General features: G+C 61.7%; 1 protein-coding gene across 1 annotated transcript; it reads right to left on the bottom strand.

Moving 5' to 3' along the window:
* Positions 1 to 1,687: 1,687 nt before the first annotated feature.
* CRKL (CRK like proto-oncogene, adaptor protein) lies at positions 1,688 to 20,366 on the bottom strand. Its single transcript, XM_069558448.1, has 3 exons — positions 19,614 to 20,366; positions 10,971 to 11,433; positions 1,688 to 4,098 (listed from the first exon to the last, which is right to left on the bottom strand). Exons 1-3 carry the CDS (start codon positions 19,922 to 19,924, stop codon positions 3,964 to 3,966), a joined length of 909 nt encoding a protein of 302 aa, XP_069414549.1. The 5' UTR covers positions 19,925 to 20,366; the 3' UTR covers positions 1,688 to 3,963.
* Between the last annotated feature and the right edge of the window lie 205 nt (positions 20,367 to 20,571).

Here is a 20,571-nt window from a genome sequence, read left to right as displayed (position 1 = left end):
AATATTCAGGACTGATTTCCTTTAGGATGGACTGGTTGGATCTCCTTGCAGTCCAAGAAAACTCTCAAGAGTCTTCTCCAACACCACAGTTCAAAAACATCAATTCTTTGGTGCTCAGCTTTCTTTATAGTCCAACTCTCACATCCATACATGACTACTGGAAAAACCACAGCTTTGACTAGATGGACTTTGGTGGCAAAGTAACGTCTCTGCTTTTTACCATGCAGTCTAGGTTGGTCAAAACTTTTCTTCCAAGGAGCAACCATCTTTTAATTTCATGGCTGTAGTCACCATCTGCAGTTGAGTTCGGAGGCCCCCAAAACAGTCTGTCACTGTTTCCCCATCTATTTGCCATGAAGTGATGGGACCAGATGCCATTATCTTAGTTTTCTGAATGTATAGAATATTTATTGTTCAGCGATGTCAGGTGTCTACAAAAGATTTGTAAAATGTATTCACATAGATTGCTGGATAAAGTGTAAATTGAGGCAATCCTTACACGCCGCTCAGAGGAATGCACTTCAGTGCGTCTGAGAGCTGGGGACTGGACAGGCCCTGCACGCCCACCTGAGACGGCGGCTGCCCCAGTGCCAGCAGGCCCACCTCATGGGCCACGACACGGCGAAAGAACAGAGGCGTGCTCTGGCGCACGACCTGACAGAAGAGTCAGCGGCCCATGCCATCTCTCTGCAGGGAAAACATGGGAAGCCTGCCTGTACGTCGTGCAACCCCGGGAGATCCGCAGTAAACAGGCAACAGGGAGATGGTGTGTGCAGTCCCCGGGGCGGGGGCCCCCTGCTGACTTCAGTGCCAAAGCCCAGCTCCAACAGCTCCTCCCGGGCAGACCATCCCTCCACGCACTGGCCTCGGGCCCTGGGCAGCCCTGGGTGCCCAACCCCCTGGGACCTGAGCTTCAACAGTGGGTTCTCTGCTGTTTCCGTGCCGGGAGGCAGGGGCACAGGCTGCCTTGGGCTCCGAGACGGGGAGCCTGGGGCACTGGTCTGAGGGTGTCCCCCCGGACAGCAGGCACGGGTGAGGATGCCCGACTTCTGCAGCCCCCATTTGGACACGGGCCTCACCCTCCTGCCAGGGAGCCTCAAGCGGGGCCAGGATCTGGAGCCGCTGTGGGGTGGCAGGACCCCAGGCCCTGGCGCCTGCCCAGCCTGCGGGGAGGCAGCCCCACTTGCAGAGGGTTTCTGCCACGGGGAAACCCAGCCCTGCACCGCGTGCCCTCTCGCGCTTCAAGGACTCTTCACGGGCGTCTCTGAGACCTGCTGCCTTCTGGGACCAGAGCCGTGCCCAGAGCAGGGGTCCCAGAGGCAGAGCGGGAGACGTCCGGGCACCCCCGCATCTGGAGACCCCTTTCTGGTGACACTGGGCCCTCCTGACACACAAGTAGGGGCAGGGATGGCACGGGCTGCGGGACCCCCGCAACCCCAGCTGGTGGCCAGACAGGGAGGCGCGGGAGTCAAGAAAGGCAGCCGGGTCCCTGCCCTGCTCTGGGACGCTCCGAGGCCAGCTTGAACATCAGACCTGCTCTGACGCTCTCAGCCCAGGCTCCCTGGGGGTGCCGGACCCAGAACCATCACGGGGCCCGGGGCCGCAGGGCTGGGCGCCAAGCGCAAGCAGCAGGTGGCCACTGCTCCGCAGGTGGGGGCGGGGGTGAGCAGACACCGACACAGAGCAGGGCCACCAGCGGCGGTGCACGTTTATTGAGACAATGTACAGACAGGCCATGGAAACAAGGGTCTGAGGCTGGGACCAGCAACGCAAACGGATACAAAAATAAAAAGGCACTGATCTGTTAAGAAAAGACACTCCATGTATTCTAAGAATATAAGTCATTTAATACTGTTAATTTTATAGCACAAAATAAAACAAGCTATGATCCCCAAAAATAATTTTAAAAGCTTACACAGAAAGTATTATTGCCTGAAGTTTACGATCTTTAAGTTACAGGTCAAAGAGTCTGTGTTGTGTGGCTGTTACTGTAAAACACACAGTGACGGCCGTCGAGAGGCAAGGCCGCTGCTCCTCCTGCAGAGCCCTGGCCTGGCTCGGGGGACCCTCCGTCACGGGCGCACCCAGCCCCGGAGACACGGGCCTCCGCCCCAGCGCCGGAGGCCGTGGGGGAACCTGGGGTGTCTCGCGCTCCACGTGAGAGAGCACTCAGGACTCATTTTAAGAGGTTAATGAACACGACATTAAAGGATTAAATTATAACGCCCTGGCTCGACAGCATCCCTTTTCCAAGTGAGATGTTCACGCCCTCTGAGCACACGGCCTGGCCGCGGGGGCCCCTCCTGGGCTGTGTCTCCAGGGGGAGTGGGCGGGCAGGGGTCATGGGAGAGCCCGCCCCAGGGTGAGCCCAGGGCCACGTCCAGGTGAGCTGCTGAGACACCCACAGTCCGGAGGGACACACGCAGGGCAGGCTCCGGGGGTGGCGCCTCCGAGGACTCCGGCCTCCTCCTGTGCAGTCTTCTCAGGGCCCCGGAGCGCGGCCGGCAGCCATCCCCCGTGTGCTTGGTGTTTCCCCGATTAAAAGCTAACGGGGTCGGAGTCACAGAGGCCCTGCCTTGGCCCACGTCCAGAGCGTGCAGCTCTCAGTCCGCTCGGGCTCCGAACCCCAGGGCAGCCGCGGAGACGGGCACCAGGTGAGGACGCAGCACCTGTCAGCCCCAGGAAGAGGGCAGGGGTCCTGGCACGGCCACGGGTGAGGCAGTGGCGATGGGCAGCCTGGGGCGGAGCAGCCACGGCACCCAGGATGAAGACGCACCCAGCACAGCCTCTCAGGAAGCCACAGAGACAAGGGAGACTGGCGGCACTGGCCAGCCCTGACCGCAGAGCTGAGAGCGAGCCCGAGAGCAGGGGCCAGCTGGTTCCGACCCTGGAGAAACTGCCCCCACCCTCATGACCCGACCCCGGGGTCGCGCCCCGGCCCCAGCAGACTCGGGGGACGGGACTGTTCAGGCTGCGACCCCAGGCGGGGCTGATTCTAGCAGAGGCCTGTCTTCACCGGGGCCCGCAGGCCACAGGGCCTGGGCGGGGCTCTGCCCGGCCGGCCGTGCACTGTGGGATTGTGTGAATGGATCGTGTGAACAGACCTCGAGTATCCGACGGGGACACTGACCACAGGGTGGGCGCTGGCTCACCTCCTGGGCCCGGGGCCCGACTCGGCCATGCTAGGGGGCAGCCAGCATCAGCACCTGCGCCCTCAGGCAGCTGGGCGAGCGTGAGGCCAGGCAGAGCCGGGCTCGGTGAGTGGGCGACAGGCTCCGGAGTGAATCCAACTGCTGAGAAAACCCGGGCCATACTGTCCAGGGGTGCCTTCACGGACAGGCCACTCCTCTGCCGGCAGACAGGGTGAGCCCCCGGCTCTGATGCCTTTGATGATGTCGTCCGGAAGGCTGTGCACACAGCGGGGAAACGCAGGGCCAGGAGGGCAACTCCAGACAGGAGGACCTCTGCCTCGGGGCTCCATCCCTCCTGCCCCCACGGGGACAGCGGCGCATCCCTGATATCACAGAACCCAACCTGCTACTTAAACACCTCTTCAGAACAAACAGGTCTAATTAACGAAGCCTTCCAAAACCAAACCAAACAGAGGCGGGAAAGAAAGAAAAACCAAAAGCCAGATGTGGAGAGTGTAGGGCAGCGTCCCTCTCCCGAAGAGTCCGCGTTCCGCTCGCCCCTGGGCACAGCCCCGCCGCCGCGCGTCCAGGCCGGGGGCACCTTCTTGCCCCCGTGCGCCTCCACCAGTGTTTCCAGTTTATGACCCAACGACTCTACGATCAGCTACTCTGAGACAACACAACTATGACACACTGCGGGCAGCCCTGAGCACGCCCGGGCGGGGCCGCCGCTGCAAAGCCGAGGCGGGCAGTGCGGGGCCTGCCCAGGGGGGCTTCCCCAGCGGGAGGAGACAGAGGGGCAGGACGAGCAGCAGGTGCGGGGCGGCGGCGGTCACTCGCTCTCGTCCGGGTTCTGGGGGTCGATGATCTTGACGTGCGTGAAGGGGAAGAGCCCTTTGCGCCCGTTCACCTCGCCCTCCCACTGGCCGTTGATGTTCATCCTCGTGACCTTCACGATGTCACCCACCTGCCGGGGAGAAGGGGGACAGAGTTAGTGCTTCCTCCGAAAGCCACACCCACAGACGGCGCCACTGAAGGGATGACTCTGTTTTCAGGACTTGCTGTCTCCCGGGCGCTACGGTGGGGACTGCGAGCGTGTGCAGCCCCCAGAACGGGCTCTGACGCGGCCCCTGCCCGGCCTGGCTGCCGCTGCCAGGGGACACCCACCACCCGGCTCTCAGAATAGCTCAGCCCACACAGGAAGCGCAAAGCCCTCTGGCAGCCTGCTCCGGGGAAAGGCACGGCTGCCAGCAGGAACCCCTCTGCCAGCGGCCAGGAGCCACGGGGCTGCTCTGCCGTCAGGGGGTAGCAGCTCTCTGGTGGGCACCCCTGTCGGCCACAGGCCCACAGGCTGCGAGGAGGTGCGGGGGTCAGGCGGGGCTTCAGCCTCGTGTATGAAGCCTCTTGAGGCAGGCGTGGGTGCTCCTGCTTGGCTGGCTGCTCACCGGATCCATCTGCCCCGTGTCTGACGGAAGGCCCCCGAAGAGCAGGGCCAAGGGCGGGACACATCGCTCGCCCCGAGGACACTCCAAAACGAGCTGGTGGTGGGACGAGCGCGAGGACGCATCGATTGCTCATGGCGTTTCCAATGTTCTCTGGCCCCTGTAATAGGCACCCCCCTCGACTGCCTTCTTCATTCCGGTGGTTCCCAGCTTTTTACGAAACCACCTTGTATGATTTCATTTGGGAAAAGGCACCTCCTGCTAAAGCTACTGGGCGAGCCAGCTGGCTGCTGGCCTCAAGTGACCAAGGGCCCAGGGCTGCCAGGTGGAGTGAGGAGCCCCTCCGCCACGGCGCCTGAGCACAGGGCCCCAGGTGGGCAGGTACTGGGCTCTGAGAAAGGCGGACCCACGGGTGGGAGGGCGCCTCTGAAACAGCCATCTGCGTTACTGCACATCCAAGGCTCACAATGCAGCAACCGTGTTCAAACAGACGCAGGGAGTCTCAGACGAGAAGCGCGCTGCGCAGGGACGCTAACTGCAGACCCTCCCAACGTATGAAGAGCTCCTACAGCCCAACAACAAAACGCAAACAGACCGATTTAAAAATGAGCAAAGGTCCTGACCTCCATCTTCCCAGAGAAGACAGGAAAATCACCAAGAGGCCCAGGGAAAGAGCCTGCCGGTGACTGAGAGTCGGAAAGTCACTGCCACGAGCTGCCACTTCACAGCCCTCCGGGCGGCTGTGGTGACTCTCAAAAGGAGGAGAGCAACAGGTGCTGCTGAGGCTGGACTGCAACCCCGGCCAACTGCTTATGGGGCTGGAGGCCGCTGCGGGAAACAGTCTGGCTGACCTCAGCAACCCAGCAATGCCTGCTGGGCAGATTCCCTGGAGAACGGCCAGGCCTTCCCCGCAGGCTCAGGCGGTAAAGAATCCGCTTGCAACGCTGGAGACCCAGGTTCCATCCCTGGGTCAGGAAGATTCCCTGGAAGAGGGAATAGCAACCCAACGCAGTCTTCTTGCCTGGAGAATCCCACGGACAGAGGGGGCCTGGAGGGCTACAGTCCATGGGGTCACAAAGAGTTGGACAGGACTGAACGACTTTCACTGGAGAACTGGAAACAGGTATTCACAGAAAAAACAGTGCACAGAAGCGTCCATCGCGCCGTCCTCACAAGAGGAAGGCAGGACCGACGCTCATGACCGTGGTCTCGTGAACGGGCACACACCGCGTGCCGTCTGCACAGAGCCTCGTGCTGGGCCACAGAGAGAATGAGCACACTCGCTGCGACTCGAACCTCTGTGAAATGAGGCAGATGCAAAGGCAGAGGCCCCACTGCCATGAGGAACTGGCAGACCCACAGAACAGAAGGTGGGCCGGAGGTTGCCAGGGTGAAGGACACGGGTGGGGCATTCCTGCCCGACGGTTACAGAGTTTCTGTCTGGGGCACTGAAAAGGTTTCGGGACAGACAGTGGTGGCGGCTGCACGGCCAATGCCGCCGAACTGCACCCTTAACACCGGCAACCTGTTACGCAGTGTGTGTGTTCAGTCGTGTCCGACTCTTGCGACCCCCACGGACGGTAGCCCGCCAGATGCCTCTGTCGGTGGGATTTCCCAGGCAAGAATGTGGGAGTGGGTTGCCATTTCCTTCTCCAGGGGATCTTTGCAACTCAGTAAAAGGATGAGCGATGTAACATGCCGAAGCCCAACGGGCTGTGCACGCTACGTGGGTAAACTAAGATGCGTGGGTTTCACCTCAGTAAAGCTGCTGAGAGAAACACCGCGGGCTGAGTCCTGGCTCTGCCCCGTGCCCACCACGAGACCGCCAAGCTCCAGCTCCAAGTGCATGAAGCAGGGCGGCGGCAAGCATGCCCTCGTGTGCCCCGCCCTCGTGTGCCCCGGCCTCGTGTGCCCCGCCCTCGTGTGCCCCGCCCTCGTGTGCCCCGACCTCGTGTGCGGCACAGGCCCCTGAAGCCCCTGCACAACAGCTGCGGCCACAGACGGAGACTGCGGCCCGCACGGTGAGCAGTCTGTGTGGCCTGCAGCAGGGCCCCGATTCCACGGCCTCTCACCCCGCTCACATGTGAAGAGAGGAGCACTCTTCTGCAGTTCACAGCCCAGGGAGAAAACGCTATGCCCGGAGAGACTGCTGCCTCAGAGGCGGGTCCCTAAAGCCAGATGCTGGGAAGGACCACGACTCAACGTCAGTGAGAGGGTGCAGGGGGCACCCGGGGGCACCCCGCCAGGCCGCGGCGGCGGGGGGTGTGCTGAGATGCCTGACGGGCCTCCCGCCGCAGATCCGCGTCCCTGGGCGCACAGGAACGGCACCCGGGCCTTGGACACAGAAAGGCCAACTCAGAAGGTTCTGAGACCAGACGCAGTCCAGCGTTGAGGGGTTTTCAAATGGGGGCAGACAACCCAAGAGATGCCAACACAGCAACTGAGAGGACCCGAGGGGAGCGAGAGCAGGCCTCCCGGGCACGCAGGTGAGCCTGCGGAGAGCGCCCGACGAAGGGCGTCCTCCTGCCGACAAGGACGGGCGGCCACGGGCTGACGGAGCCCGCTGGCAGGCAGCACAGGCCCGTGCAGGCCACCTGCCACAGAGAATTACGTCGCGGGACCCTGGCGTCCTGACCAAGCGTTAACTCTCTCGGTTTTTGCGGCAACAGGGATGATGGCAAAGTCTACAAAACATTCACAGTGAGCTTGAGACCACACCTGGACAAAGTTCTAGACACAATTAGCAAACAGGTGGTTTATGAGGATTTAGGGGAGATGGGTCTGGAAGGCTGCATGCGCTCAGCCAGGGCCAAGCTGCACCACACAGAGCTTCCTGTCCTTTCCTAGAGACGGGCTCTGATCAGGAGGGGCGCAGAGGAGGCCATCGGTCACATGTCTGTGAAACCTGCAGTTAATATGAAGCCGCACAACACCACCAGGACTCAAGACCACAGCCCTCAAGAGGGACAGCTGGAGGGAACACACTGAGGTCCGAACCCTTGGCGAGGCAGGAACAGAGTGAGCTGTTCTCCAGGTGGGGGCCTCCGGACCGTCCACACGGGCAGAGCCGGTGCCACGAGACTGTCCCGGGCTCCTCGAGGACCGGCCCCGTGCCCCCCGAGCACCTGGTGAGCCCCTGCTGTCGGACGGAGGTCCAGAGGAGTCCACGGTGAGGCCGAGGGCCGCTGTGGGGACCGCAGCCCCAGGCAGACGGGCACGCGCCAAGCCCTCCTGGGGGCCCATCAGCGCCGTGGCCCTGCTCCGTCCGGGGGCCCCCGCGGACTGCAGCCCCTACCCCTCCCGCCACCACTCCCTGAGGCCCGTTCAGACCCGGACACGCCGAGTGCACCCGAGCCAAGCCCAGCTCTGCGGGGCTGGAAGATCTCTTCCCTTTCGTTTCAGGTCAGGAAAGCTGGACTACGAGTGTGTGAGACTGGTATCTCTAGCGTCTGCCCCCAGTTACTTAAAATCAATCAGGAAAAAGGTAAGCTGTTGGCAGGCTTCCCAAGGTCTCCACCTCATCAGCCTGGCCCTGTGACACAGCGGCAGCCGCGTCCAGGCGTCTGTCTTTGGCCCAACACCCAGCACTCCCCCCAAGCTGCAGCCACGCAGGTGCGTCCTCCTGTTCCTGCAAGCTCCTGCTCTGCCAGGAATGCCTCGTCCCACTTCACCCAGTCAGCTTCTAGTCACGCTTCAGAACTCAGTTCAAGGGTCACCTCCTGCAGGAAGCCCTCCCGGACCACACCCCCACCTTCCCAGCTGCTCCCTCCGTCTCCCGGGCCGACTCCATATCATCAGCTCACTCACCCACAGCTGGCTCCTGCCTCCAGACTTCCGACAGGGGCAAGCTCCTTGGTGGCAGGACCCTACACTGTAAGGCACCCCTCAGAGCTGGGACGCATGACTGGCTGAGTAAGGAACCACCGTGCACCGTTCTGCTTGGAGCTGTAAGAGGCGTGCCCGAGACCACACCCGGGGCAGCCGCTGGGTCAGAGGACACAACTCGGGCTTCCGGTGAGCCTGCAGCGGCCCCGGGGCCCTTGTTCCAAACGCTCTCTTCCCCCAAGAATCCTTCTTCGGAAAGGCCAACCCTGTTTCCCTGAGCCCTTCCAGCCCTGCTCCACCAGGCATGGGAGGTCCCGCTTCAGACTGAATCCCAAGGGGCAACAGAACCAAGGGTCTGATGAAAGCCTTCGCTTAAGACAGTGCTTTACGGGCAGGAATGTTCTCTCAGAGTCAAGTTTCACAGAAAAAGCGTGAACTAATTCCGGCAGTGAAGTTCACCCGCAGCCCCGCCACAGCAGCTCAAAGGGAGCAGCGCTGCGTCCATCCGGCACTTTCCGTCCTACGTGTCTCACCTTCCGTATTTTAATTTTAACGTCTTTCCTGGTAGCCTAATTGTAAGCGCCTCAAGAGGGTCCAAGACAGGCACCAGCTTTAGAAGATAAGGTAGCTCCCAGAACGCTCCTTTACGGCCCGGCCCAGAGCCCCGCGTAAACACACAGAGCAGTGGGATCTGGCCAAGGGCCCCTTCCTGGTCCACGACGCCCTCTGGGTGGATTCGCGAAGGCGGCCGACCGGGCGGGCGGCGTCACCGGGAGCCTGGGGCGTGCAGGCCTGTCTCTGGGGCCCGAGGCTGGAGGAGCGGCGACACGGCTGTGAACACAGGTGGTCTCACAACGAGCTTCCTTCTCCCCACCCTGGTCTCCCCAGGGCCCGTCTACGCGTCCACTCCTCCAGCTGCGAGCGGCCCCCTCTGCAACCCCCTACCCCACGAACAGGGGGGATGGGGTTTCTACACTGCACGCCTTCCAGTCAGAGGCCATCAGGCAGACGCCCTCAAGGGAGTGTGGCTTTAAGCCCTGGCTCAGGTGAGAACCCAGCTCCTGACTTCCTTTAGTGGCCTGGCATTCTGACTGGGAGCCCGGACTCCCGCTCACCCGTGTGTGCCGATGGCCCGCTGCACCACACAACCCTGAACCTAGCTCCCGGCTCCCCTAGGGGGCTGGGGGTGCTCCCAGAGCCTGAACCCTTATAGAAGCCAGCGGCCTGTCGGCCCGGCCCGGGCAGTGGGGGCCTCCCTGCCTCCTGTCCGGCCCTTCCTGGGACGTGTCAGAGGGCCCGGGGCTCCCCAGCCGCGGGGCTCCTCCCTTTGGGCCAGCATGAGACAGAGAAGTCACCTCGGGCTCCGAACCAAGCCTCCAGGTGAAGTTCACTGGGTAACTCTTGGTCCAAGACACCTCAGGATAACCAGTGAGAAAAAGCAGGAAAACCAGGGCTCCCACCAAACCTGCGGGCAGGCTGCGAGGAAGCAGCAGGCCACCTGCCCCACGGCGGCCTCGGGGCGCGCGCACGGCTCCGCAGGAGCTGCCTCTCAGGGCCTCCACCCGCGCACGTGACCACATGACGACTCTCACACTGCAGGGGTTCACGAGCTACCAGCCAACGAAGGCGCGAGGAGCCGCAGCTCCAAACCTCAATTCTAGGACAGGCGCCCGCAGGCCCGCCACGGGGTCCGTGCTCACACGGGGTTCCCTGGGCGCACCGACGTCTCACCAAACTCCTTCCTCCTGCAGCTTAGCCCCCCCAACACACAGCTCTTCGTATTTTGACAAGCCACAGTCATACATGACGCCTTGCCAGAGCCTTTGTCCTCTTATGAAGCAATTCACAATCAGAGGAACAAAACTTGGTGATTAAAACATTAAAGTTCTCTTTCACGCTGTTACAGTTTACAAAATCTCAAGGAACTGAAGCCTGAGACACTGGAACATCCTTCCCTCGCCCAGCTGAAGAGGAGTCCACGCTTATCCCCATCTCCCAGCTGCTCGCAACGCTAGAAACGTGGAGCTGTGTGCCCGCCTGTGTGCTGACTGCATCTCTAAGGCGTGCGTCTGTCTTAACCACTGTCTTCCCTTACTGCCTGGAGAAGGAAATGGCAACCCACTCTGGTACTCTTGCCTGGAAAATTCCATGGACAGAGGAGCCTGACAGGCTACAGTCCACGGGGTCACAGAGTCAGACACGACTGAGCGATTTCACTTCCTTACTGCAAAGAAAACCGACTGGTCTGGGAGCGCACCTGAGGCGCTGGAAGCAGAACCCAGCCAGGCAGCCACCGTGGGGGACGCGGAGCCGCCCGGGACCCTCACGCGGGTCTTCATGGGCATCCAGCTCTCATCCCCGTCAGGTAACCTTAAATGAGCAGTCCTGGCCTTACAGAGACAAGATTACAGACAAAACTGAGGAAACTTCCTGGCAGTCCGGACTCCGCGCTGTCGTCGCTGAGGGCCTGGGTTCCATCCCCAGTGGGGGAGCTAACATCCCCCAGGGCCACGGCCAAACCCCAGAAAACCCAAGTGTCAAAGCCCCAAAGACCCAGCCGGGCAGCCTTTACCTCTAAGGCCAGGGCGGTCTTGTCGTAAGCACAGGGCACGCGTTTCTGAATTGCTTTTGCAAAGACAGGTCCGTTCTGTGTGGACGGCAGGGGGCTGACCGCGGCCCCGGGGGCGCCGGCGGCCTGCGGGGGCGCCGTGGTCTGCGGCTGTGCGTAGGCGTGGGCGGGCTCGGGGACCCCGTAGCTGTTGGAATTCCTGTTCCCGGGCTTGCCCTGGGCCGAGGCCCGCACGAGCTTCTCCACGTAGGGCACGGGGATCATGCCCACCCGGCCGTCCTTGTTCCGGGCGCTCCACCACTGCTCCTCCGGCTTCTCGACGATCACCAGGATCTCGCCCTTCTTGAAGGGCAGGTCCTCGGCGTCGTTCCCAGGGAAGTCGTACAGAGTCCGCACGTACTCCAGGCTCTCCTCCGCGGTGGGCAGGCTGGGTGCGGACATGGAGCCCACCGGCGGGCTGGGGTACCTGCAGGGGGAGAGAAAACCGCTCTGAGAGGAGACTCACTCCGTACCAGCGTCTGCCAAGCTTGTGAGTGACTGCCGACTCCCTCCCCTCCCTGCGTCTCACTGAGAAGGCCCCGTCCCTGACTGGCTCTCTGGAGCCTAGCAGCAGAGACTCCTGACCATCCTGACCAGGGCGCCTCCGCCCGTATCTCACAGGACCCTCTCGTTCACACGCGCAGACGCCTGGCCTTTAAAAAACCCCCACTAAGTGCAGCTGCGCCTTCCTGAGGCCCGTCACGATCACCACACACTCCTCTTGGTCCTCACCTAGGGCTGGCGTCCTGCACGCTTCCCCAGGCACCCAGAGAGAAGACGACAGGGCCCTTCAGGCCCCTCAAAATACAAAAGCGGGAAAAGGGAGTCTGCGCTTGCGTTACAAAAAAAGGAAAACAAAGAAAAACCACCAGCCTACTGCATCTCGTATGGCAATCACCATCCGAGCCCCACGTTTTCACAGACAGGCTCAGAGGCGTGTGCCCTGCGCTGAGCACCGCGGCCCTGGCCAGCTCAGAGCTCCTGGGAGCCAGCGCCGCAGGCAGGAAGCCCCTGGGGTGGGTCAGAAAAGCTGCCCCCTCCTTCTGCCCCCTCCTGGAGCGCCCCTTCCTCAGGAGAAACTCGGAGGTCTCCTTCCACCTAAAGAGCGTCTGGAAAGTTGCAAATACATGATGTTTGGGGAAAAACTATTTCGCCGTGAGCAACTGCCCCCCCCCCGCAGCTTTGCTGAAGCCCAAGCTACTTGAGAAGCTTCCCCCGGCGTCTCCACCTCTCGGGGGCGCAGCCTGCACAGCTGTCTCTGAGCTGGGGCAAGAGCTAGGACAGGACACGCTGCTGACCCACCGACTGGCTGTGTGTTCCCCGCAGGGGGCGGCCTTGCCCTTCCTCCCTAAGTCAGTGACCTGAAAAGCTGTTTCGCGGGACAACATCACAACATGGCCTCCTGCACTGAACCATTCTAGTTTATAGAAACGTTTCCTTTAAAAAAAAAAAAAAAAAGGTCAACATGTTACAACAGCAAAAAAAAAAAAAAAAAAGGAAAACGAGAGAGCAAGTCCCCGGCCGCTGCCCTAAGGAGGCCAGTCGCCCCGCCCACCGTCCACTGTCCCCGCCCGCGTCTGCTGGGGCGGCCTTCCTGCAGCGCGGCCCCTCCACCGCGCCTGCCCTCGGGTGCCTGCTGCGAGCGAGCCCCCGCGTCCCGACGGTCCTGTCACCGTCTATGACACCACCACACACTCCCACGCGTCATCTCCCTGGATTGCGTCCCCGCATTAAATACACCAACGTTCTCAGGGGCCTCGGACACTCGGCCACACCACCCTCCAGAGCGCAGTCATCTGGCAGAACGCAGGTCTTTCTCATGTGAACAGTGGGCGGCACAGCAGTCAGGACGCCTGGCGGTGGCGGCGAGCAGCCTGATGAAACACCTCCAAGGCCTCATTCCTTGAGAACCTGACAACTGAGGGGGAAACTGCTTAGCGCCAACACCTCCGAGAGCGCGGCAGGAGCAGCCTCGGCGAGGAGGCGCTGACACCCACGCTGCGGTGCGGGCTGAGGCCTCCTCACGGGGCCCTCGGGTGGGTGCGCCTGGCACGGGGCCCCAGAGCCCTCACTCCTGCCGGCCGCAGCGCCCGAATGAGCGCTGTGCCAAGCCCACGGCAGCCCCTGACCGGCCCCGAGCCCCCAGCGCACACCCCTGCTCCTATCTCAAGGGCCAGAGGTTCTGTGAAAGTTTTCACCAAACCTCAGCGACTTTACCAAGAGTGCTCGGCTCCGGGGCAGACGCGCTGAGGTTTTTACTGTCTACACAGTTCACAGGGAGAAGCAGGGAGTCCCACAGCACAGGGCCTGAGGACGCCAGAGCAGCTTCAGCGAGGCTGGCACTAAGACATCCATCTACCCAGGGACCCGCTGGCTCTACTCAGAGCTCAGGGGACAGACAGGCTCCTGCTCCCAAGACTGCAAACGCCACCCTGGCAGACTGGAGGGGAAAGGAGCGCACACGCCATCCACGCCGCGGCCGGGGCGGCCGGGGTCAAGCTTCAATAAGGGTCAGGGGACAGGCAAGTGGCGCCGCACAAACACTCGCCCCCGGGCGGCCGGCGGTGAAGAGCCCGTCCGCACCGCAGGAGACGCACCAGACGTGCGACGGGTCCCTGGGTCGGGAAGGCCCCCGGAGAAGGAGATGCCAGCCCACTCCAGCACTCCTGCCTGCAGAAGGCCATGAGCAGAGACGCCTGGCGGGCTGCAGTCCACGCGGTTGCGCAGAGTCAGACCCGACTGAGCGCGAAAAGACCTTGTGGAAGACGGGCTTACAAAGGTGCTGGTTCTCCACCGGGAAGAGGCTGCAGACCGAGGGTCCAGAGGCGCCCCCTGCGGGCTCCCCACAGCTGCTGGCTGGCTGGTCCTGGGCCAGCCGGCCAGGCCCTCCCCGCACTGCTGCAAAGGGCCAGTGCCCCGTGAGTCCACCAGCTACCTGTGCTCTTGCCAGAGCTTTTCACAGAACCCTTAAGCAAGCGCACGAAGGCTCTTAGCGCCAATACACTACACAAAATCCATCAGTGTGGCAGAGGGCTCCACAAACCACAGTCTGCAGGCCCACGGCTGGTCCGAGCGGGCGGGCCGGGACGGCTTCAGGGCCCACAAAGCTGACCAGCAGGCCCTTCCCCGAGGAGGTGTCGCCGCTCACAGCGGGCTCAGACACCGGGAACGCCACAGACCCCGAGAACCAGGAAACAGCAGCGGAACCAGCCCCTGCGCCCCGTCCTTTCGCAATCTGTCCCGTGACCAGGACCGTACGCGGTGCCCAGCACACACAGGGGCCCAGGCGCAGACCGCAGCTCCCTGCGAAGGCCGGAGCACGTGCCTCAAGCGACTGCAGGCCGGCCGCCGCCTCCAGGCAAAAGCTGCATGGCAAAAAAACCCACTCAGGCATCTTCAGCTCTAACAACATCCCTGGTGGCTCAGAGGTTAAAGCATCTGCCTCCAATGTGGGAGACCCGGGTTCGATCCCTGGATGGGGAAGGTCCCCTGGAGAAGGAAATAGCAACCCACTTCAGTATTCTTGCCTGGAGAATCCCATGGACAAAGAAACCTGGTAGGCTACAGTCCACGGGGTCGCAAAGAGTCGGACACGACTGAGCGGCTTCAAATTCAAAAAACAAAGCGAAACCATCAACTGGCAGGACAGATTTTCAAAGGCCCCAGGGTGACGGACACGGAGACCGAGACCCCCTGCGGCCGTATGAAAGATTCCACAGCAAAAAGGTGGAAAACAGAGCAACGTTCAAGCACCCATCCCAGGGAGACTGGCGACACGGCCGTGCAGTCAGAGCGCTCCGGGCTGGACCCCCACATCCCGCCCCCGCCCCCCGGGCCCTCACTCTGCGCCCCCAGCTCTTCTGCGGGCTCTGCCGCTTCCACCTGGGCTCAGACTCAAATCTGTCTATTTAGCCGGAGCCCTGCCCGGCCCCCTGCTGCAGACCCGTGTCCCTGCCCCAGCCCTGCCTCGCATCTCTCACCTGAGGCGCCGTCCCATCAGCCTGAGGCCACACCTCTCGCCTCACCTCCAGGAAACTGCCCAGAGCAGGGCGCCCCAGCGGCTTCCTCCCGGACTCCCCACGCAGGAGACCTCAGTCCAGCTTCTCACGCTCCCTTCTCCCGTGACAGCCCTTAATCCACGCCGCACTCCAGACTCGCCCCACCCCGGCCCACCTCGGAGCAGGCTGACCGCGACAACCCTCTTCTTAAAGACTCTGGAACGCTCCCACCGCTGGACGCAGGTACCAAACGCAGGAGGCCTGTCACAGCTGAGCGTGCTCCCTTCAAGCCTGCGGCGGCGCCTCGTTCGCAGCAACCACAGCTGCCCTTCCACCTCCCACAGCAGCCCTCACCCTTCAAGAGCCACTCCACAGAGCACCTTTTCCTCCAGGCCCTGCCTGACCCCCGGCCGGCCATCCGCGGCACCCTCAGGGAGCTGAGCTCGGCGGCAAGGTCACGGTCTACTTCCATGACGAGGCTGGAGTCCAGCCTCGCGCTCTGGGACGGAGGAGGCCTCAACACACTGAGATTCCTGCTGAAACTAAACCGCCACAGACACAGGGAAGCCTCTCCCCCAGGCCCCGGTAAGTCTGTTCCACAGACAAGGAAACCCCGTGTGCCACCGGGCTTGCTGCCGGGCCCCTTCGTCTCTGCGCGGCCAGCATCCCCGACTAGCGGCCCCACCTCGCTGGGGAGGCCCTATCTGGACTCCCACTAACAGAGCACTGCCTCCTTTTACTTATCAGAAGGAAAACGCTGTTGCCCGAGTGAACCTCAAAAATAATCCAGTCCAACAGTTCAGATCAAGAGAATCATTCTTATATAAAACGTCCTCTGAATCCAACTCTCAAACGAGAGAAAGGTCACAGGTCAGACGGCTGTCAGCACTCAGGCGCCACGGGGACAGAACTCCCGCCTGGCTGAGGTTCCATCCAGCGTCACAACAGTTCTGTTCCCATCTAAACTGAACTCAGGGGATTTAAGCTACCAGTAAGAAGAGACTCAAAGGTTACCCATAGTGCCGAATTCTATGTCAACTGAAATCAGCTACCGCTCCTCTCCTACCTGCTACTCCTAATTACGAGCCCAAATGCCCCCTTAAACACCCAGGTTGCGGCCGTGGGAGAAGGCGTGGCCTCTGCCGGGCGGCCGTGAGCGTCCCCTCTGGGCAGGCGCTCAGGTGAGGTTGGGCATCCTTTCTGGCCCTCGCACAGCTGCTGCCTGTATCAGAGGACGCGGTCTTTAAAGTCAGCATCCAGGAAGCTCCAGAAGAGCCTGACAGGGAGTGCTGAGCAACATCAGATCTGTACCACCAGAGCGTGCTCTGAGCAATATCTATCGAGCAACAAAACAGGGGGGTGGGGGTGGGGAGGTGCCTCTATGAGCCAACTCGCCTCTGTTTTTCCCATCTTTGCTCCTCACGACCCTCCTCCCAGTCATCACACAGCTACACGAGCTGGAACCGGAAACTTCATAAGAGAAGCGACCTACGCAAAGCACACTTCCAATTTTCTAGACCCGGGAAAATGTACTGTCTCTAAACTGAACCCACTCAGAAACTGGACCCTGTTGTTAAACTGGAAACAGCCTCTATTAAAACGGAAAGAAAAACCCAGGAGCACTTACCTAACACTGAACAGAACTTAACAGAATCTTAGAAGTGTTCACACTCAAGTAAGATGGAGGTAAAGTGTCTGTTTATCCAACAAGCTTCAGCCTACAAGTTGCACCCGTGTGCGGAAAAAGAATCCTTTAAAATCTGTCATTGGAAAACCAGAAGCCACTGACACACCTTAAATGTAAGATCCAAGACAGGACTGAATAGTGCAACTCAAAAGGCAAAATTAACAAGATAACCCAGAGGACAGGCAACTGCAAACACACCAAGTCATCTGCCTCTTCCTTCCTCCTCTCCGTTCCCCTCCCATCAGCAACCGTCTTCAAACCACAGCCGTCCGTCAGCCCTGCCAGTCAGCCTGCGGAACGTCTCTACTACAGATGGACGCAAGGACGGACGGACAGCTCACCAATCGTCATCACCGTGACCTGGATTGCAGTAATGGCCCAGGTCACTTCCTGACTGCAAACTCCCCCCTGGCACCCCACTTCCTTCCTCTGAGCAGCCGATTCAAGCTGCCTCTGCAGAGCCACAGCCCTGGCGCGGCCGGCTCCCCACCCTGGGCGCCCTCTCGGCTTCGGCCCTGCTCTGACCCCCCTGCCTCAGGTCAGCCCCGCCTGCTAGACCCCCTGCCCACGTGGACTTTCTTCACACCGACCAACGCTGTCTTTTACTTAAATCTCTACTTCCCAGCCTGTCTCCTCACTGACATCTAAGGCCCATGATGGAGAAAGCACGTCACCCCTCTCTCCCAGTACGCATCCCTGGGATTAACTCTCCTGTAATGTCTGGACAAGGACGTACACTGTGAAGTTAAGGGGGCGTCCCTGTGGTGCAGAGGTTGAGACCCCAGCTGCCACTGCCAAGGGCTCAGTTTTGGTCCCTGGCCAGGGACTTTGGCTCCCACACGCTGCACGGCCAAAAAAGAAAAAGCTACTCCCCCAACAAAAAAAAGAGATCAGTCCTTAAATTCTGAGGAAGCCAGTAAGTCGTCACTTTTTACTGAGCAAAATGAACCCCAAAAAAGAACTATTAGCCAAAGCGCAGAAGCTCTGGCTTCAGGAGCTCGGTTCTGAGGCCTGAAAGAGCCTAACCACTTCATCCATCCTGCCTGGGGCGTGGAAGCACACGGCCCTGATTTTTGCCTTTGGCCAAAGCTGGCCCGGCCTTGTCTTCTACACTAGCTGAGTAATAAGCGCATCACACAGATCCGCGGGTTTCTGGCTCCGGGAGAGGCGATCCAGGTTCAGTGTGACCAAGTAAATCCTGCCAGGATCTCATTCAACTGGGGCAGCGGCAGTCCTCGGAGACACCAGGGGAAGGAAAACTCGACGGCAGCGGGACGCCCGGGGCAGCGGGCGGAGAAACAGCAAAGCTCAACTGGAGGCGGGGGCAGCGCCAGGGAAAGGCCCCAAGGGCAGGGAGGCACGCCCGGTGAGGGGCGGGTGGGGCCCGAGCAAAGGTCCTCAGGCGCGAGTGGGCGTGTAGCGCGGGCTCCCTGGAGGCGGCGGGAGAGGGTGAGGACGGGCATCTGGGAAGCAGCACGAAGGGAAAGCTGGGGGTGGCGGCTGCGGGCACTGGGAAGCCAGGGCCGCGCCCCTTTCTCTCCACCCAGAGGGGCTCGAGTCGCTCCCTCACGGCTGCACTGAGGCGCGCGGCGAGGCCCAGTCAGTGCCCGAGAGAGCGCTCAGTCACCTTCACAAGCCAGAAGAGCCAGTTACGCGAACGCAGCTGAAGCCTCACCACTGCGGGTGCCGAGAGCCCCCAGCCTCTCACGCTGGAATCACACTGTGCTGAGCGCTGCCTCTAGCTCCCAGGCTCTTCGGGGACCTGGAGGCCTCGCCAGTCAGACTCGCCGCGGCTAGGCCTTTGTTACGCAGTATCTGATTTATAATCCCTGTCTCCCAGCTTTTAAAGTCCATTTAGTTCAGCAGTTAACCTCCTGGTCATTACACCGCGAGGGCTTCATTCTTCTCTACCTCTAGTCCACAGAAGCATCCAGTGCGTCCCCCTTTAATACGACAGCTTCTCATGTTCAGAGCTGAGACTACTATCTTGTCAGCAGATCTATCAAGTCAGAACCATCTCACCCTGAAAAAAACCTGTATTAGCACCCTGTCCTTTCTAAGCGGACGCTTGAAAAGATCAATACCTTTTATTTTTAAAACCCTACGCCATCTCTTTAGCTCAAGTTTTGCATAATCTGCACAAAAGAAGCCTCGAGCAAAATATTAAGGCCAATAATGAAGCCCAAATGAAAAGGGATGCCCAATGCTCAGTGTCACTCTGGGTTATTTTAAAATAGATACTAAGTCATGCAACTCAGTACAAAAAGGACATCTGAAATTCAACTAGCGTAGAATCTTCAGTGGAGTGTCATTCAAAATTTCCTCTTAGTAACAGTCTAGACTCATTCCACCTTGGAATTTAACCAAATGGATTTCCAGTCCATTAAAGGCCCAGCTTGGAGGAAATCTATTTAAAAAAAAAAATTCCTCGTTCAAGCCGACCTCTTCTACAGTATTTTCAGTTAATGTGTTATAAAACAGACGCCTGGCTTATTTCAACCCTGGCACCAGGCTATCAATATATGGCCCTGATATTTCACAGGTAAAGGCATTTCGTTTCTACCTGCGAAGGCATTTCCATCTCTAGAGTTTCCAAAGGCTGCCGTCCGGGAGGTCCAACCCCGGAGCTCAGAGACCCTGAAAGCGGTGCAAACTCGGGAGGGTGGGGGGCAGGGAGGGGCCCGCGGGGCGGGGAGCCGAAGACTAGCTTCAGAGTCTCAATCCGTGGCCCCAAACCGGCTGCAAGACCGGGAGCAACGCCCTGCTTCAGCAGGTAATTTGCACCGAGGGCGCGACGAAGGGCAGAAAGCGCCCCTTTTCTAACTGGGCGCCCGCAGCGCGAGCTGCCGGGCCAGACGCTCCGCCCTCACCCACGGCGCCCCCGGCCGGCGCCGCCGCGCCGAGCCCCGCGCCCCCGCGCACCTGGGCGCCGGCTCGATGAGCGTGGTGGTGTCCAGGTAGTGGATCTTGTAGAACTCCAGCAGCGCCGGCAGGTGCTCGAACTCCTGGTCCCCGATCTTGAAGCGGCGGTTGGGCAGCGAGTTGATGATGTAGTGGGACACCCGCGAGTTCTCGGACACGGACAGCACGTAGTCCCCCGGGCAGGTGGACGAGTCGCGGACGAGGAACACGCCGTGGCGCTGGCCCTGGAGCCGCGTCTGCGCCTCCTGGCGAGACACGGGCCCCATGTACCAGGCCGAGCGGTCCGAGGAGTCGAACCTGGCGGAGGACATGGCGGGCGGCGCGCGGGGGGCCGGGCGGGCCGCTCTCGCCGGCGCTGGGGACGCCCCGCCCGCGGCGGCTGCGGGCCGGCCGGGCCTCCGGCTCACCGCGCGCCTACAGGCCCGCGCCCGCGCCTTCCTCGCGGCCGCGGGCCCGCAACATCCTCCGGGCCGCCGGCCTGCTCCGGGGCCGCCGCGCGGGCCCAGCCGGCTCCGGGCGCGGGCCCGGCCGAGCGCGGCGAGGGCGGCTCGCGGCGCCTCCGCTCAGCCCTGGCCCCGGCGCGCGGCCGGCCCCGCGTCCCCGCCGCTCCGCACCGAGCCCCGCGGCCGCGCCGAGCCCCAGACCGCCCGGGAGCGCCGCGCCGCCGGGGCCGCCGAGCCCTGGCCCGCTCCCGAGAGCCACAGCAACAAAATGGCGGCCGCGGGCGCAGCGGCGGCCACCTCCCCCGCCCCCCCCCGCGCCCCGCGACTGCGCACGCGCGCGCGCCCGCTCCCGGCGGCCGCCGGCGCCGCCCCGTGACGTCACGCCGCGCGGCCAATCGCGAGGGCGGGCGTGCGCCGCCCGTGCGCGGCGCCGCGCTCCCTCCCGGGCCCGCCGGGGGGCGCTGCGGGGAGGCGGCGCTTCTGGAGCCCGCTCCGGGAACAAAGCGGGCCGCGCG

The sequence above is a fragment of the Ovis canadensis genome, chromosome 17 (assembly GCF_042477335.2).
Source record: "Ovis canadensis isolate MfBH-ARS-UI-01 breed Bighorn chromosome 17, ARS-UI_OviCan_v2, whole genome shotgun sequence".
Taxonomy (NCBI): Eukaryota; Metazoa; Chordata; class Mammalia; order Artiodactyla; family Bovidae; genus Ovis; species Ovis canadensis.
This window is presented reverse-complemented; position numbering and strand designations above follow the sequence as displayed.

Coding starts and splice junctions, on each gene's coding strand:
- CRKL (XM_069558448.1), bottom strand. CDS start 19,924: ATGTCCTCCGCCAGGTTCGACTCCTCGGACCGCTCGGCCTGGTACATG. Junction 11,434..19,613: donor CTCATCGAGCCGGCGCCCAG/GTGCGCGGGGGC, acceptor CTCCCCCTGCAG/GTACCCCAGCCCGCCGGTGG. Junction 4,099..10,970: donor AGACCGCCCTGGCCTTAGAG/GTAAAGGCTGCC, acceptor TCTCCCCGGCAG/GTGGGTGACATCGTGAAGGT.